This window comes from Euprymna scolopes, chromosome 2, assembly GCF_053919585.1.
Source record: "Euprymna scolopes isolate OS-2025 chromosome 2, ASM5391958v1, whole genome shotgun sequence".
NCBI classification, from domain to species: domain Eukaryota; kingdom Metazoa; phylum Mollusca; class Cephalopoda; order Sepiida; family Sepiolidae; genus Euprymna; species Euprymna scolopes.
Window position 1 is genome coordinate 41,634,406 of NC_136483.1, and position 21,170 is coordinate 41,655,575.

The window sequence follows — 21,170 nt, forward strand, 5'->3', positions numbered from 1 at the left end:
ACTTACAAAGAAAAAAAATTTTTTTTTAATAAAAATTTTGTGGGGTTTGTATTACTGTACACATAGATTCGAAAAAGTTGTCCAAAAAGAAATATATAACAAATAAATGTTATCAAAGGCAAGATAAGTTACTTTTCTACCAAACTGGATACATTTTTCGTGTTTTTATTCAATGTAACATGTTTATTCAGCTCGAAAACCATACAGTGTTTACCGATGTATTGGAACATTCAAGATGGCGTCTGATTCTCTCTTTCACACAGTAAGTGTGGGAAAAGATGTTATAAATAAAAAACCGGATAAAATACTGTTAAAAACTCGCTCAATATATGTTACCATGACATAGGTTGACATATATTCGGCGGGTTTTTAATAGTATTTTGTATAGTTTTTTATTTATAACACCTTTTTCCATACTTACGGTGTTAAAGAGGGTGTGAGACGCCATCTTGAATTTTCGAATACATCGGTAAACACTGTATGTTTTTCGAGTGAATAAATACGTTACATTGAATAAAAACACAAAAAATATATCCAGTTTGGCAGAAAAGTAACTTATCTTGCCTTTGATAACATTTATTTGTTATATATTTGTTTTTTGACAACTTCTTCGAATCTATGTGTACAGTAATACAAACACCCATTTTGTGTTTTATATACATAAAGTACAATTGTTGAATGTTACTGTTTTGATTATATTCGTTTGGGGGACACAATTAAAAAATTAAGAAAGATTAAAATGAAGCGAAATTTAAGTTTCCGTTCCATTTTTACAACAACCGTAAAACAGTGCATACTCAGCAAGTTTTATCGTAATTTATAAGCATATTGAAACACTAAATCAACATTTTATTTATTTTTTTGCATAATTAATGATCGAAGTATTTTCTGTTTATTTTCTTAACATCTGTTAAAAAAAATAAATAATTTGTACATTCTCTTGAAAAAAAGAATCAAACTTTTCTCTACTTTCACATGTGTTCCATTTTAACAAACTGAGCCACAGCAACGCGTGGCCGGGTACAGCTAGTATATATATATATATATATATATATATACATATATATATATATATATATATATATATATATATATATATATATATATAGTAATTTATAAAATATATATGGCGATTAAGCTACACTGAATATTCTGCGTTTCATCCACTATAGGATTCGTCAGGCTTATGCGCATAAGCCTGACGAATCCTATAGTGGATGAAACGCAGAATATTCAGTGTAGCTTAATCGCCATATATATTTTATAAATTACTAACTAGCTCTACCTACGTATTGAGCACTTTTGAAAATAAATACTTAAAGTTTACGCATAAATCTATACTTTCGTATATTAATTTTATATGAGTAAATGAAGTAGTTATATATATATATATATATATATATATATATGTGTGTGTGTGTGTGTGTGTGTGTGTGTGTGTGTGTGTGTAGAACCCCGGGATGCGGCAATAAAAATTAGTTACAAACTACAGTACAGTATATAATAAACAAATATACACTCAAATAACATTATAAATAACACAGTAAGGAGAGGCAAATACCATAACCAGGGGCCGGAAGGACATGGCATTCCATATCGTAACCTGAATATACATACATACATACATATACAACATTTGTTGCTATATATATATATACTGACGACTTGTAGAGACGACAAAAATTGTCTTTGGAAAAATCTTTATATTGCATTAATAACTAACCCAATCACTTTTTGAATCATATACTTTCCAATTTTTATTCACGCATACACACACGCGCGTGCAAACACACACACACACACACACACACACACACACACACACACACACATATATATATATATATATATATATATATATATATATATATATCAACATATATGCACACCCATTCGTATATATGAATAACTCACTTTGGTATGTCAGTATTTTAGACTACATAACCCATTTCAAGCCAACAAGTTCGTTATAGCCTGTTACAGCTGAATAAGTCTACGCACATACTATGGATGTGCATGTTTATAAGACTCTATGTCAGTATTTGTGCTTATTTCATTATTGAAGAAGCAACACTCGTGAATACATGTTTAATATTTTATACTTCTACGTGTACGCGCGGGCACGTGCGTTTTTTACTCACTGTGTTTACTTTAGTTTCACACTGCGCTTATTGCGTTTTTGCTGAAAACAACTGGGTACTTATGGCTTTGGTATTTACGTCTTGCTAGACACTAGTACTCTTATGGTACTTTTGTGCGGACATAGGCACACGCGTAAAAGAAATAGAAAGTATAACAGATGGTACCTGTCGCCGACTATTCCTTTTCGCAAAAATACCTAACGATTATTAACACGATATAGACCACACACACACGCACGCGCGTGCATATATATATATATATATATATATATATATATAACTTGTAAGTGTTTAGCCGTGTGTCATCTGACAAAGAATTACTTGTGCGTTCGTGTAAGATGTAAGTGATTTTCGGTTCTGGATATTTTAAAGAATAGTAAGTGGCATAAAGATTGTTTGAAAGTCTAGTGAATAAGATAAAAGACACAAGAAAACGAGATATATTTGACTTATTCTCGGAAAATGTATAACTTTGAAAAAAAGGATGTAAATATCAGTAGAAAGATAATAAAAACACTGACACATATTTGTTTATGTAAGTGTACGCGTGTAAATGTAAAACGTTTAAGGACAAACTCCAAGAGCATATATATATATATATATATATATATATATATATATATATATATATATATATATATATATATATGTATATATATATATATATATATATATATATATACTCTTGGAGTTTGTCCTTAAACTTATATATATATATGCCTGTGTGTGTGTGTGTTTATTTGTGTGTGTGTGTGTGTGTGTGCAAAAATATATAGCAACCAAATGTTGTAGGTTAAAGAATGAATCGAAATACATTAGACGAGAAATAACGGAAGGAAGAAAGGATAAAGTGTGGAAAAAAAAAAACAAAAAAAAAATGAGAAGGTATGAAAAATGGTAGGGTAAAATTCTGGTTTGAAAGGTGTCGGGAGGAAAAAAGTAGTAGTAAATAAAGGAGAGAGAATGAAAGAGAAGCCGAGAGAGTGTGAGAAGAGGGTGAAAGGAAAAGGGTGGAAGGTAAAATGAGATAGACAAAGTAAATATAATAAAAACGAAAAAGCCGTAGACTAAGAGACAAAAAATATGGCTTCACGAAACGAAGCTAAACGAAAGACGTAAGAGAGAGAAGAGCTATGGCGTTACTAGCATGTCCTTTCGTCTAAACTGGATAGCGATAGCAGCATTTTTTGTATATTTTGACAGCTCTCTTCTCGGCCATTTCAAGGTTTTGGACACAATGTTAAAGTTACCATAGAAACCTCATAATTATACAAGAAATTATGATAATTACGATGAATTTTCATAAAATTTTGTTCAACACGTGACAGTGTCAGGACAATATAGGTTGAAAATAAATTTACGTGTAGTTGACTGGCGAACGCATGATAATATTGATTTTTGCGAGTGTTTTCCTTTGTTCTCTTTCTCTAATTGCTCTCCCTATCTTTTGGCTTTCCATCTACTCTTGCTCTTTCTCTGTATTAGTTCTTTATCTCCTTATCCTCCCTCACTGCATAATCTATCGCTCTGTTCTGTTCATATAACTGCTCTCTCTCTCTCTCTTCTACTCTTTATGTCTCCTTTCTTTCTATATCCTTGCTTTCCCTCTTTCTCCTTAATCTACATACATGCCACCTCTATTTTCTATTCCTCTCCTTGAGTTCTAAATATCTTTGCTCTCCCTTTATTTTTGCAATCTTTCTATACTTGCTCACTCCCACTCACTCACTCACTATATATATATATATATATATATATATATATATATATATATATATATATATATATATAATCTTGCTCTCACCTCTCCTTGATCTCCTTGTCTGCTCTCCATATCTACTTGTTTTCTCGTTCTCTCTTTCTGCTACATCATCATTTACTTTCCTTTTCTCCTTACTCCTCCACTATCCTCGCTCTCCCTCTTTCTCCCTTTTTCTCTGTCTCATTACCTCGCCTCTTCTTAATCCCCACTTACCCCTTATCAGTATTTGCTCACTTTCTTTCTTCTTTTTCCTCTAAGCTCCTTAACTTTCTATGTATTTGCTCTTCTCCAATTACTCTCTCATTCTCGATGATCTCCCTTTTCCTTCTTCCAATAGTGTCTTTTTCTATTTTTTGGTTTTTATGCTATATATTTCTTCTTCTTCTCTTACGTTTCTCCCCCACTTTCTGATACACACATACTCGCGCGTGCGCATACAGCATCACTACCAATCGATATGCTCTCTAAAAATCGATAATCTCCATAACCCCCATCCGTTCGACTTTCCTCCCTCCCCGTGTCACTTTGTTCAGTGGTTATCATATCCTACTCCAGACTATTATTCTCCTCCTCACTTCTCGATCGTGTTGTGATCATCTGCCCCTCCTTATCCTCATATATCAATTTCTCTAAATATTCTTTTCTCCTTTATTTTCCAACCTAGATCTTTTATACTCCCCCTCTCTCTCTCTTCCTCTCTCTCTCTCACGCACCGTACCTATCACCCTTTTTCTTTTTCCTTTATCACTGTGCGTCTCTATATGCTCCCCCACATGTTTCTTCCTCCAGCGCCCTTCTCACAAATTGCCTCGACCGATCAATAAATATCTCGCTTTTTCCTCATTTCTTTCCTAGCGCTACGTCACACTATTTGCGTGTCTCTACTCTCCGTTTTGACTACTGTTGATATCTGCCTACCTATCTATCTATTGTATTAAATCTGCTCTATTTTTTCTATTTAATAATCTCCTTTCGCCGCAACTCTTATGCACAGCAATATAAAACGTTTTTATTTCTTTCTGTGGTTGTTATTCTAAAAATATAAATGATTAAACCCTCTTTTCCGAGTCTCGATCTCCGTCGTAATTGTTATATTTATATTTCTGCGTTCTTTTTTTTCTATTTGCTTTTCCCCATTCTCCCGTTTCATGTTCTCGCTGTTCGATTTGATCAGTTTTTAGTAATTTTAAATCATAATGTTACATTACAAGTGTAATGTAATGGCCCCTTCCTTGTCAAACTCGTCTATTTTTAACTATTGTTTGCCTCTCTTCTTAGAACACTGTCTATTCGGACGCATTTTAAGTACACCTATAAACATAGATGTCCGCCGATGCTCTCTCATGTTTCTGTAGTTCTCTATCCATCATCCTAACATCCATTTTTGCTAGCAATAACAGCAGTAACGATGACAATATATTTTCTGTTGTGCGCGTTCTCTTTCTATCCGCCTCTCTCTTTTCGTTCGTAATTCTTTATACATTACATCTCTCTTTGTTGCTTTCTCTTACTCAGTCTATCTGTACATTTTCAACCACCTCTCTCTCCCGCTCTCTCTTTCTCTCTCTCTCTCTCTCTCATGTGTGTGTGTGTGTGTGTGTGTGTGTGTGTGTGTGTGTGTGTGTGTGTGTACATTCTACCCATCTCGCTCTTTGTGTGTACATGCGCCAGTGTAGACTTGCGGCTGTGTTTCTCTTCCCAACAAATCGATATTTTCCTAAATCATCATCCATTTTTTTCTCTTTTCAACATCGCTCAGTAACTCTCTATTCTCTCTCTTCTCTCTCTGTCACTTTATCGCTCACTCTCTTTATCAAAGCTTTATCCTCATCTTCAGCTTCCCCACTCTGCGTTGCCTCTTCGTTCACTTGTCTCCGCTGGTTCGCCTACTGATTCGAATCAAATTCAGATCTTGTCTTCTATCACCCGCCATTAGAACCTCTCTTTTACCTTTCTCTATATCATTCTCACTTCTGCATCTCTCTCTCTCACTTTCTTTCTCTCTCGCATCTCCAATGCATTCTCCCTATGTCTCATTATCCTTTAGCCGCTTTCTATCCCATTCCCTCTCTGTCTCTTTCCATCTCTCACTCTCCATTGTAGCAGAGAAATTATGAATTCAGCCTCCGCATCTTTACCGGGTGCAACGAATTTGAAGTTAATTTTCTATTTATGCTAGAGAGTGAAACCATGTTCACTATTTTCGGTTTTTCGGGGCTTCTCTGCCTCGAATTTTAATGGTTTCTACTCATGTATCTGTCGCGTTTTTCGCCCGGGAATAACGTTACAGTTGTTTTACGTTTGAAACGAGACGGATTTACTGGCAAGCTACAAGGATGAGCCTCACAATACCTCTACGCTGTTGCGCGATTGTGAGGCTGTCGAGAAATCGTCATCAAAGGTGAAACAAGCATTGGGGCAGGGCTCTTTTTTACCCTCCTATTTTTTTTTTCAGTTTCACCACCTCTTTTAGCATGTCGGATTTGATCCGCCTCATCGGAATGAGGTAAAAAAAAATCCCTTACCAACAAGTGCATATATACATATACATACATACACGCGTGCGCGCTAGCTCATCTACACAACACAAACAACTGTACATACACACAAGTACACACATACACACACAAACACTACAGTCACACAATTAACATCGGATAGCAAACGGAAATTCACAATTAAAAAGTGATTCAAAATAGGTCTAAAAATGACGAGATCATAACATCCACCAAAATCAACAATGGCCCTCAAGATGTCTGCCACAAGCAGAGCAAACACTGTCGGCATGTAGCCAACTTTAAAAAATCAAAATGTTTTTTCCAGGGGGGCGGTGATTTCGTCTGTTGTTGGCCATCATGGTGAATGAAAACAAGGAATATTTTGACGGGTTCCGAAGCCCTGTCGCAATGGACGCGGCAGACGGGCTCGGAGGTTAAATGTTATCATTTTCATCATCATTGCACATTCAGCTTTTAAACTGGTGGACAACATGGATACTTCTCTCTGTAGTAGAACACAGCGGTTGCCAGTTTAAATAATATACAGCCATGGGCAAAAAGATCCAGTGTATTGGTCGCTACGTTATGGAAGGACAAACGTTAGGCAAAGGTACATTTGCACGCGTGGAATTAGCAAGCCATAGTATCACTGCCTGCAAGGTGAGAAAACTTTTATTATTATTATTATTATTATTATTATTATTATTATTATTATTATTATTATTATTATTATTAATAATAATAATAGTTTGTTTTACCGATTTACTGATAACAACATGCATTGTTATTGTTGAACATTTAGTTTTGTTTTGGCCCTTAAAATATTAACTGACTTGGATATTTTCTTTACGATTAAAAACACGGTATCATAGGTGCAAAGGTTTTGTAAACTACCATGAACATATTCCAGCTTATTTATTTAGTGTAGCAGATGTAACAATTCGTATGTCCTTCGAAAGAGATTAGTGCTTGTTTATCCATTGCCACAGTTCTGTTCTTGATCGCACGGTCTATGCGCCCATTGTTTATCGTAGAATGGCCATAAACAACATATAATTTTAACAATCTATCTAATCAAGTATATACACGTGAAGACATGTTTATATTACTCAATGTAATATAAAACTTATATTCAAGGATATGTAAAAGTTTCATTTCCAAGAATCATTAGTTTAATGCATTACTTTTAACTGGTTTGTGATAACTCTCGTCGTAATAATTTTCCCAGGATTCTACTCCTATTATTATACAAAACAACTTTTTAATTCTTATTATTAGTTTCATCTATAAAACCAGAGATATCTCACATCATCACTGAGATAACCCAGCTAATATATCTCCAATTATCTCTGATATATTTTCGCCAATGTGACCGCTCTTATGCGTTGAATTATTTCAATACTTCATATGAAGCAATTTCCTCAAATTCTCCTGCTAGAATATTGAGAATGAGTTTTAAAATTCGACACTTAATTTCATATAGTTCAACGACTTAATTGTCAGTCTTGGAGTAGAGAATTCATATTTGTATCTCATTTTTATTTTCTCTCTTAAGCATATCAAGCGGTTTGCGAAGTCACTATTTTCAAGGGATCTCTATTTTTTCTTCGTAATATCGAGACTTTTTTTATTTCTATATTGGTGGCTTGGATTTCAAAGGAGAATTATTATCCTTTTTTATTTTCAAGGACAACTTTTAGTTATTATTCGTTTTTTTCCTTCTGTGTTCATAGCGTTGAAATGGAATTCACATTGGAGTTTTCCATTCAGATTTCTTCGATTGCTACAGTTATACTGTAACCAATGAGTTGCATCTTCTGTTGCCAGAAACCCGGAGATATTTTTTTAGTATACAGCTCATGTTTTTCCCAATTGGTCACCCAGATTCAACGTTTCTTAATTTTAGTTACCTTACTAGAGTCATATGTCAACGTAATCATGGATGTTATTTTCGCATGTTGATAAAAACTAAATTCAAAGAGTTTTACTTATATGAATTTTACTTAAGAGAAATCTAGCAAATAATAATAAAGGAACGTATGTTGTTTAAGCAGTTTTCATTACTTCATGCCATGGAACTACGCAAATATCTCCTTGGATTCCAAAACAAAAATTATATTTATTTGACCCACAGCTTCAATAAATATGGACGCTTGTAACATGTTATTGTCCAAATTACTTTCGCCATAACAACTTTTCATTTTGTTTATTTTTATTTTCCAGGCGTTTTGGTATATACCAGTACCATATTATTGTCCATTTGTCGTTAATAGGCGATGGAATACTCCTCTCTTTTCTGATTTTTTCTTTGTTGTCTTACGCACGTTTCGCCACCTATAATGAACAAATATTGTCTCTAGTTTATATGGCCGCTCTTCAGAGACGATCAAATATTAATAAAAACCGACAAAGTATTCAAAATAAATAAATATGTATATACTTTTCAAACTGAAACAAAATTAAATAATGAGTTTTACTATATTGACAATAAAAATACTTCCACTCCAAAATTAATTAAATACATAATGAAAGAAAATTATTTTCATATTCCATTATTTTTTTTGTTCTAGAAATCATACAAAATGTGCATATACATACAGACATACATATACACATAAATGTACACGTAAACGTCACACATAAATTGATATAAATATAGACACATGAATACCACAAATAGGCCCATGAATTTCCAGATGAGGATTCACATAAATTGACATAAACACACATACTCCTAAATTAACACAAGCATATACATATAAGATGGCATTTACATACATGCAGAATGTGCACATAAATGTACACATATTCATACAAATGTACACATGAATGTCCATAAATATACCCGTAAATACACACATTTATAATTGACCTACTTTCAGTCTCGATAGACAATGGATACCTCCTTTAAAAATGCATATACAAAAGGTTTACAGTGAAATAAAAGTTCCGAAATTTTGAGCAGCCCCTCTCATTCAGTTAATGGCGAGGTAAATTGCAGGAGAACTAGAAACTGCGGGAATTAACAGAAAAATATGGTATGATTTTGAAGTTGTCCTTTGCTTAGTTTAGTTTCACAGTCAATCTTTGAAAGGCTAATCTACTATTTAATCTATAGCTGAAGAGTGGATACATGGATTAATATTTTTCTTTAGAGTATTAATGAAAAGGATGCAGTAACCTCGGTAGAACTCGAACCTTACACGTCAATCCAATAGTCCACACCTGTAACTACCCCACTTCGACAAAAATATGCGCATAAATATACACGCGCAATATATATATATATATATATATATATATATATATATATATATATATATATATATACGTATAAATGTACACATACATATACAAACAAATGTACGTATAAATATTACGCAAAAAATAAAGATAATTGCGATTTTCGTTTCCTAACGAAATGTTACTTCGTTATTCTAATCGAACTATTTTCGGACATTAATGATTATTTTTTCTCTCATACATTATTGATTCGCGAAGAAAACTTGTCATTTTTCTGCCTCTTTTAATAGTAAAGTTGATTTCTTATTACTGATGAAATAGTCATCATATTATACAGTCAAGGCTACTCGATGTCGTTCGGATTTTATAAAAACAACTATGCTAATGATTATTTAAATCTACTTTTGGTCTACAGTACTTTTTTTTGATACTCTGAAATGATGTAGAATTATTTTGTTTAGTTAATTATTATATCTATTTCAATGTCGGACACGTTTATTTGCTTTCTCACTCTTCCCGCTTTCATTCTCTTTCTCGATAATATGCACACACATAAACACACACGCAGAGAGAGTGAGAGAAAGAGAGAAAGAGAGAGAGAGAGAGAGAGAGAGAGAGAGGAGAGATGTATATAGACTTATATATACAACTCTTAAAAACAAAAGTATACATATACATATATATGCATCAGTACAGAAATATTTAATTATTGGCCATACTTTCCAATAGTCTTACAAATTCATGTAAACCAAACTGTAAAGTAAATACTAATTGCATTTACTTTACAGCATAACTGACGTCGGTTATGAATACTTAGATGAATAAAACAACTACCCATAAAATATGCAAATACAAAGAGGGTAAAAGAAAAGCCAGACACTAGAGAGGTATAGCTATGCAATATATAAATATAGAAGATAGCAGAAAAGCTATAAATATATACAAAATATTAATGCCAAAAAGAAAACATAAAATCTATGCAGTATAAAATATATGAATACTAATGAGGGCAACAGAAAACCTGTACAGTATGAAATATATGGATACCAATAAAATAAAATATATACAATATAAAATGGTCGAATACTAAGAGTGGAATAAAAAATACTTATACAACATGGAATATATGAATATCAAAATGGACAGAGCAAAAATTAATATAATATGAAAATTTATACGTACAATACGAAATATATGAATACCAAGAGAAATAACACACGGTCTATATATTATTAAATAAATGAATACCAAGAGAGATAACAAAAAACTGTACAATACGTCAATAACAAAGAGGATTACACAAAGCTATACAATATAAAATATATGACTACCAAGAAGGATAAACAACCTACCCAATATTAAATATACGAATACCAAGAGAGATAACAAAAACTATAGGACAGGAAATATATTGATATCAAGAGAGATAACAGAAAATCTATACAATAATGAAATATATAAATATAAAGAGAGCAACAGAAAATCTATACAACATGTAATATATGAATACTAAGATAGGTTATAGAAAATATATATACAATATGAAATATGTGTATACTAATAGGGGTAGCAGAAAACCTAGATAGAAAGATGATACAAAATGAAATACATGAATACCAAAAATTTAACAGAAAATTGAAACAATAAGTTGTATATTAATACCAAAGATTGTAAAATAAAACCCATTCAATAAAACATATCAGAATATAGGGAGGTAATATAAATCCATACCATATGGTATATATTAAGGATAAAAGAAAACCTATGCAATACTAATTATATAAATATCATACAATATGAAATATATGAATAAGTAATCAATCAGCGAAATTTAAACAATATGAAATATCTCAACACCAAGAGGGTTAGTATAAAACCTATACAATATCAATAAATGAAAATTAAGAGGGTAAAAGGAAGTCAATGCAATATGAACTATATGATTACAAGAGGGATAAAAGTAACACGTTTAAAATGTAAAATATGAGAATACTGGTAAAGATATCAGAACACCTATCAATATCAAGGAATACCAATCATCATCATCATCATCATCATCATCATCATCATCATCATCATCATCATCATCATCATCATCGTTGATGTTGTCATCATCGTTATTGTTTCCTGATGGGCAAAGAGACCTTCTTGATATTCTAGTCGATGATGACTGTTGCTTTAGTCCATTTATACGTTTCATCAAGTGTTTCATCCCAACCCATTTCCTCTAACTTAGTCTTAACTGATCATTCAATCTGCCACATTCACAATTAATCCTTGATCCGATTTTCACTCCGCAACTTCCCTCCCTTCTTTGCCTCTCCATTCACATCATTACACTCAGTTATTATAATTCCTCCTATCATTGTCCCATTTAAATGTAGCAGAAGCTTATTCTTCTCGTGCAATCATTTTCGTTGACGCCTTCTTTTAAAAGACGTGCCTTCGTTTTTTTCCTCTTTATTTGACCACGGTTCTCTCACAACTTTGTTTATTTACGTGTTAATTTTGGATAAACAGTAATACAAAGTTGAGCATTGCTTCGAAGATAATGGCTGGATTTAAACAATTGCATGTTAAAACTATATTTATTTATAGTTATCGTAATGATTAATCCGGGGGTGCGTGATTTACTTCAATGGATATCGTCGTGACCTACGCATTCTGTTATGCTGAGTTCAAATTCTATTGGATCTATTGTTATTATTTACGCACGATTACTCTTTGGAAAGATACGAGCCTGCAATTTCCACGTATTCATGGTTAAAATGGCTTTCATGGTATGAATAGATATTGCTGTAACATTAAATTACGCCAAAAGGGTTGATTTGTCGTGTATATAAAAAAGAATTATTATTATTATTATTATTATTATTATTATTATTATTATTATTATTTATTTATTTATTTATTTTTTTTACATTTTCACCCCCAAACAAGGCACATTGCTACTTTGGTGTAGGGAGCTACTATCAGGGGCAGCAACTACTGGGGCACTATGTAGCGATTTGGGCAGCAAGATATCGGTTCATGTTGCACTTGAACTTCTGCATGTCAGTACAGTTAGGGAAGCAGGAACCTGAAATGGAATTCCAGAGTCTAGTGGTTCTGGGGAAGAAACTACTGGAGTAGAAAGATCTTTTACATCTAGGGATCTCTACTGTGTGGGGGTGGGATTTAGCTGCCTATTATTATTATTATTATTATTATTATTATTATTATTCAGTGTAAATTTTCATGAGTCGCTCACTGTTAATAAGAAGTGGTATGCACTGAAATCCGAGTGTCAACAAGATTCCCTAGATTTCAAAATCTCTTATTCTGTTTCCATAAACGTCACAAATCACTTTGCGTTATCACAACAACAATTTACTATTGATTTCTCGCTTACAACGACCGTTAGTGTTCTCTAGAATCTAAATAGCTTTTAGGTTTCCAAATCTTCTAGGACTCTCCACACTGTCTAGTAGAGATACGAATAGTGCTACCTCACCTAAGTTATTTAATCCTCTTTGACCTTTCACGAACATTTTGTATCGTTCGAACTAAAGCTGGTGCAACCATAGTTTTGGGTAAGAATGCAGAGTATCAAAATATGAGGTTCCTAGAACTTTTGGTTCTCTTGTATTCACGTAAAATTATTTCTATATTTTTGCTCTATTTCTAATTCAACTTACTTGTGGCTTGTCAGCATTGTCTATTATATGGATTGCTTTCCACATTTAAGGATTGGATGATGATGATTATTATTATTATTATTATTATTATTATTATAAATCTCGCCTAATATATTTTATTAAAGACTATAACAATAAAAAGTGGGAAAGTTCGTCCAATATATGATTTTATATATATATATATATATATATATATATATATATATATATATATATATATAATTTTATATTATACATTAGTCTCCTCTTCTATCGATACTTTCGGTTTCGCAGTGCACCGGAGAGTCTTGGTGAAGAATCTTGTAACGTGTTACCTAATCATGACATTAACGGAAGAATTAATTACATTTGTTACATTTGCTATGGGCCGAGTTTCCAGTCTTCCGTCTTTCGAATGCTAAAGAAAGAAAAGTATAAATAATAGGAATAGTCCATTACAAACAAAAGGAAATATCATAGAGGTAGTAATACTATTAAACTCGTAGTTAAAAAGAAAAAAAGAACAAAAATATAGAGAAATATAGAGTGGAGAGAGATTAATTGTTGATTTAAAAACTATATATATATATATATATATATATATATATATATATATATATATATATATATAGTTTTGAGTTCAGTTGAATAAATTATTATAAGAATTTAGTGTAAGACTCTTCTTCCTAATTTCGTTTTACGATTGCACTGCTGTCGCTTAAGTGGTATTTTATTCTGCCAATTCCTATGAATTCCAATGGCCATTAAATGACTTACAAACTATTACAGATACTTTAACAAATACAGTGCATGCTGATATATTTCTTTTTTTGTGATATTTTGATAGTTTTGTTTTCACAATTATCTGCTACAGCTACACTACTTTAAATACTGATGGCTTTTCTTGGGTGATAGCAAGGCTTCGAAGTACCTTGTTTGATTAAATTATTATTGTAATCCTCGGTGTTCTAGAACGAGACCTTACCAGCTTTTCCTTGCTGATAGCAGTCGATGTTTATTCCTGGAATATGAACGACAATAAATCGCTGTGTATTCCGGTATTCATCATTTCCTTTCTTTTGTGGTACTACCCATGCCTAGTCTTTCCATCTTCAGACACACTCCTTCTTCCATGGTACCAACCAAGATTGACATCATTGCATTGTTTTCGCGAAAAGGCGAGAGTTATTATTTGTTATACACTAGGAGTTCTCATTTTTAGTGATCGCTTACTGGTAAAAACAGATGATGTTCACTTGAGTGTGAGTAACATCAGATAATCTCAAATTTCCATCAATCGTTTTTTTTTCGATCGCCATTGCAACTTACTTTGCTTCTCACACCGGACGTTTATCATTTTATCAGCCCGTTGAGTTCTCACTGATAACAGCCCGTTGGGTATCTTTGGAATTTGAGTGATAATAAGCCTAAAGATTCCATTAGTTTCTAACCCTTCCAGTCGAGATTTCAATCTTTTCAACTTCTCAGTACCTCCAAAGCTACTTTCTGCACTATCAACATGCTACTGGTGTTTCTGCCAATGTTTTTGGGGGAAGGGTGACAAATGATTATTATTATTATTATTATTATTATTATTATTATTATTATTATTATTATTATTGTTGTTGTTGTTATTATTATTGTTGTTGTCGTTGTTGTTGTTGTTAACAGCTCAACAGAAAGAACAATTTATTTAAAAGGCAATAAATTCGATTGTCATTCCTAAACCAAGTAACAGCAATTGTCTTCGATCTTTTAACATATTTCCTCATGTCCTTAACCACTTATTTTGGCTGGATTCAAATTATATGTTCTATTTCCCATCATTTCATTATTTTCAAGAGAATTTCTGGGCCAATTCCAAACATTCAACAGATTAGAGTCGCCTTCATATTCCATATTTGTTTTCTACTTCTGGCAAAGTCCACATATTTTCTGAGCATTTTCCATTTCAGTCTGGTGTGTGCTCCATTTATTCTTTTTATTTACCATAAAATCTGTTTCTCGGGTCTAGACGAGATGGACAGTTTCAATTTTCAATATAGTCGAGCCTCGTGCTTACACTTGGGATCAAATCACAGCAAACCTTCACAAGTAGTATTCCACTCTTGCAACAACTATGACGTCATTTGCAGAGTATCGATTTATCCTTGGATTTCGCTTTCCTCTTTATTTTCTCCGTTTTCTTCGTTATTTTCATTTTTTCTTTACATTTTCTTTTTCCTTCTAGTTTTTCTTCTATCTTTTTCTTTTCTCTTTTCTTTGTTCTTTCGTTATTTATGTTATTTTGGGAAAGGAGTTTCCCCCTTTTCTTCTGTTTATTTGTCATTTTTCATTCATTTTTTTCTTTTGTTCTTATTCCTGATTTGGTTTTCCTTTTCTTTTCCATTTCTTTCTTCTTTTCTTTTATACTTACTTATTACAAACCTTTTTGTCTTTCTTCTTCTTCTTCTTCTTCTTCTTCTTCTTCTTCTTCTTCTTCTTCTTCTTCTTCTTCTTCTTTTCTTCTTCTATTATTATTGTTTTTGTTGTTTTGTTGATGTTGTTGTTCCTGCAGGAAATCAAGTGACATAATTTGTCTCCACAGATTTGGACTTTCCTTCACATTGATGTTTTGCTGTCATCTGACTAGTTACGATGAACTCCTTTTATTATAATCAGAAATAATGTTATCAGTCGGTTTGAAAGTATTGAATAAACACTTAATTAAAACTGACCGTTTTGTTTAAATAACTGAGAATGAGGTATTTATGAAATAACTTCGATCTAATATTAAATAGCATATCTGACACGTTATTTTGAATACATCTTATATTTCTTAATAAAAGCTGTGTGTAACACAATCAGTTTGATGATGCATTTCATACCATTCTCTTAATATCATCAGTCGGTTATTGTCATAGAAATTGAAAACAGCTTTAAACAGTTTCCACTATATTATTAAGTTTTAAGAAATATCACAAATTTGTCTGTGAAGAGAGGTCCATGTTTGTAAATTTCCTATTTGCTTAATGGTTACAGTTATAGATTATGGAATCGGCTATTGTGTTCAATAATAAACTAAATATTAGATATGTATGAACCAACAATTTGCCACAACTATGAGTAAACAATGATGTGCGTTCAACTAATCATATACAATTAATTTTTGACAATAGATACCACGAGTCGACATAACACAGAAAGATTTTCTGCTTTAAAACAAAAACACAACCGCAACAACCCATGTATATCTACAAAAGGCAATTATTCTTTTACCTTTATAACCAGTTCAACTTGCATTTATAAGATTATGATTAGATACTATCTTCAATGACAATGGATACTCTCTTAAAGGGTGTCTGCACGATGAAGAATTTATGGAGAAATAAGGGTTGCGTATTTCACTTGGTACGACATGGCTTAAATCCAGAGGTATGGAGAAATTTAAGACGAACAAGGTAATAATAATGTAAACGAGAAGGACTAGTGTCATTTAGAATTTTTCTTTATTATAGAATAGTTGTTCAAACAATGCTCAGTTGTTTACTGTATCATACTATCCCACTCACTCATAGCTAGCGGGAGGATACATGTTAGAACACATTACAAGAGTATTAATGAAAGTGATACAATCGACCTCGGCAAAAATGGAACACGCCAATACCAATACACTACTATATCGTTTGCATTTAAAGAAGTAAAAACAAAAGATACTTTCAATTGGCATATAACACATAAACACAATTATTAGACAACGAAATGAACTATTTCTATTGATTGACTTCGAATCTCTTGTAAGAGAACATGTCATTTTTATAAACGTCCCCAAGTGCCACAAGAGGTTTCCATTAATTGTTAAAACAGCCCCCTGTAAAATACTGCTTCGTACGGAAGAAAATAAATTCCCAGCTATTAAGAAAGAATTTTTTCAGTTTTTTTTTAATTTATGGCTCCTCAACCCTTTAATGTTGTTTAAAGTCGAATTTAGTAGGTAAGCGTCACTTATGACATCTAGTAGTAAATATCTTTAATTAAATTCATATTTATGTGTTTACCATTGGATGTAGTTTCATTGGCGACCAAGAATGGTTTCTATTTTACCCATGAATGAAAGTTTGCCAGTTACAAACTCTTTGAGACAGAGTGTGTCTGAAAATAATGGCAACCAAGAAGTGATTAAAACATACCCTCAAAACTACCAAATTTGTGTCTCACAATCTAAGTTTCATGCAACACAAAAAAACAAGTTATATTTAGCCCGCAGATTGATACTTAGTTGTACTATGATTCTGAGACAGAGATAATCTGGAACTAAAAACATCAAAGGGTTGAACTTATACTTTTCAAAACACTGAAAATTTAGGCCTCACGATTAGATGTTGCGTAACCGATTCAAAAAAGTCTACTCACAATCTCTTAAAATATAATAATCTAGTTGATTTGATCGTTTACTACAAGGAAATTCTGGTTTTTCGATCGCTATGGATTGTGGGATTTTTAATAGCAGTTTGAAGTTGACATATGTCTTTGTTTGAGGATGAAAAATAGTATTTTTTGCAAATAAATGCATTTTTGAAATGGTTAACATCATACACAGGACACCTAATGAGGAAAATAGGATTCGTAAAATCATTTTTGAGTGTTCGGAATATTCTTTACGGGATATTTGATATTAATTTTATGTAATTGTTATTCAAAATCTGCTGTTAATGTTATTATCGTCATGTATCGCCATTATTCATGGAGAGAGGCGTCAATTTGAACCAAGCATCAAAGGGCACCACCTCAAAACTCACCACAGTTTGTATACTATTCATGAAGAGCTTGTCAGAAAAAAAAAATTAAAGAATATGCTATTCATATGATAGTTGATATTCAGGGGGGACTAAACTCTCCAAAGTATCTTGTGCAAGTCAAGCCCCTTCCGGAAAAATCATGACTTAGTATGAGATTCCCTGTAAAGACCTGTGGCGTAACGGATAAAGTATTTTGGTAAATTCAATTGTAAGTGACACTGTTTTGGAAGTTGAAGATTCTCAGAATAAAATTGCGAATTACTTAGTACTTCTATTCGATCATGAATTACAGAAAGTTAATTTAATAAAGGATCCCGTTCGAAATTCCGTGCAGACTCCTGAATTCGGCAAAAAGATTTTCAAGCTTGACATAAAGATTCTCGAGTTCGATAAGATAAACCTAAAGATGATCGACGGTTACATCGGCCGAAACGTTGTGAAAATAACACTCGATATGAGAGCAGTAGTCCGAATAATCCACATATTAAGAAATACGTCAGTGTTCTTCATTGAAAATGATTTAAATTCCTCCATGTTTACGTCTTTACAATAATTTCTCATATCGTCTGTTTTACCATTTTCATCGATTAGAATAAGATAATCAATATTATTAATTTTTCTGCTACTTCCTTTCCCTCTCATAAAATAGAAACGAAGTAAAAATGATCAGTTTTCGTGCTTCTGCGTAAAAAAATCTTTTCTTTGCTGGAACGTTTTAAATGAGGATAATGACGATGTTGATATAGTTTCTTTTTAATATAAAAACTTTTTAACGTTCCACATTTAAAATGATATACACATACACTCTCTAGCTTGCTTAGTTATTTATAAAAGCGAATAGAGAATTATGTTTTATGTCATATAAACCATTTTATGTTATTTAAAACCAAAACACAATATATTTTTAAACGAATATGATTCACTGAACAAAGAATTTACACTCAACTGAGCTGATCGCATAGTCCGCACTCTTTCAAGAGTAGGTGGATATGACTTTTATTATTAACTAGTTGAATTGCATGTCCACGTCAAGTATTAGCTTGTATTAATAGCTCTAATTGCCCGTCCTGTGAGACGTTTATTATAAAGATACTTCCTTATACTTTACTATGTGAAAGGTGATTTCAGTTAAGGTACAATATAACAATCAAATAAATGTATTTATTTACAAAAATTCGGCTATTTTTAATCTTTATCATTCTAGTTTCCCCTATCCCATCTTTGTGTTAGTAAGCAAACATGAAGCGACAGAAAGGTGCCGGATAAAATATTTTTGCTATTATTCGATATTTTAAAGAGATAATTATTGAGACAAGAACAATGTCAACAGTATGGAAACTATTAATAAAACAGGAATTTTAATTTAGGTTTAATAAACGCGTGTAAGCACAACCACAAGTTCGTTTACCTTACTTAATTTATTAGACAATTAAAGTAGTCATCCCAAGATTTGTTAATAATATTATCATTAATACTCTTTAATAAAAGCAAGTGGCTTATGTTACCAAATTTTTTCAAGCAATAAAAAATGCTACTTAATTTCTTATTGTGAAACCTATGAAAAAATAATTGCAATTTTCTTAAATTTGATGATTTTTATCACATGTCATGCCATTTTTCTATAGTCTGGATGTTATTATTAACTTGTTCTGTAGAGATTTCACTATAAATACCTTATCAGACAAGCACCTTTTCAAAGAATATTCATTGCATCTCGATAAAGATGGGGGGGGGCAGCAATATTACAAGAAATACTGGTATAATTGATTATGAAGATAAAAAAATTGCAATTATTAAAATAGTAATATATACACGGTGTTCTGTGTGGCGTGGTTCATATTTTAATGGCATTTAAACCATTTCTGGGTTTCAGGGACAATAATATATATATATATATATATATATATATATATATATATATATATATATATATATATATATATATATATATAATTTCCAAATCAGATTCCAAACAATGAGGACACACACTGGTATCCAAATTATTTGCAGTTTTTTTCGTGGCGAGCTTTATCTTTAGTTATAGAAAATAATACAAACTTTGCTTGCAACAGAGTCTTTCATAAAAATACGATTTTGAAAACAACCTCAAAAAAATAATATCCCCCCAAATAAAAAAAAGACAGGGCTATATATATATATATATCCCCCCAAATAAAAATATATATATAATATCCCCCCAAATAAAAAAAAAAGACAGGGCTATATATATATATATATATATATATATATATATATATATATATATATATATATATATATATATATATATATATATATATATCGCTCTACAATGCGCCTAGACATGTTGAGTGTTTCAAGCTGAGATTTGAAAGACGATCCTTTAGAAAGCAGGCAGTATAGCTGTACAGTTTCGTATAAAGGAAATTATAATATTTATATTTTTAGATTATGGACCGCGGTAAGAGTTAAACCGTCATCTTTGTAACAAAGTGTTCACCCCACGATCGAGATCTCATGAGGATTAATTTAATTTTTTCATGAGTTATAAGGCATAAATACTTACAGCTTCGTTTTATTATCTCAATTTCGTGAGTTTTATTGCAGAATGTACAACTGGATCAATTTTAGAATTATGCCAATAATTTACACAGCGTTTCCTGAGTAGCAAGTATAAATATTTTCAATTTACGTATAATCATTGTTCATCTAGTGACACATTCTAGCCTGTTTAAAGAATTGTTTTGAAAAATCATTGTCAAAATTAAACGTGTAATTTACCCCTACATTATTATTTTATTTATTTATTTATTTTCTTTAATCATTTGATACTAGATTGAAACATTCGCAAGAAACTGCTGATTTCAAATATGCCATTTGTTTCATTCAGCGATCAACCAATGAGTTAACAATTAGTCACGTACACTTTTGCTTATATATATATATATATATATATATGTGTGTGTGTGTGTGTGTGTGTGTGTGTGCGTGTGTGTGTGTGTGTGTGTGTGTAAAAAGTGGAGGTGTTATAGAAGATCAGAACAACGTCGATACTATCGGTTTCAAATCCAAACAAATGAAACCTATAGTTACTCAGCTACCTCAGACCTTCT

The 21,170-nt window shown here is 32.0% G+C and overlaps 1 protein-coding gene across 3 annotated transcripts in view; it reads left to right on the forward strand.

The window, feature by feature from the left end:
- The first annotated feature begins 4,770 nt into the window (after positions 1-4,770).
- LOC145291414 (uncharacterized) overlaps positions 4,771-21,170 on the forward strand; it is an 879,668-nt gene continuing 863,268 nt past the window's right edge. For all 3 annotated transcript variants that reach the window (XR_013869410.1, XM_080137226.1, XM_080137236.1), the window contains exon 1: positions 4,771-7,061. Coding sequence is in view for 2 of the 3 variants with exons in the window: in XM_080137226.1 (XP_079993352.1) it covers positions 6,951-7,061 (111 nt within the window). In the remaining variant the exon portion in view is untranslated. The remainder of the gene's footprint in view (positions 7,062-21,170) is intronic.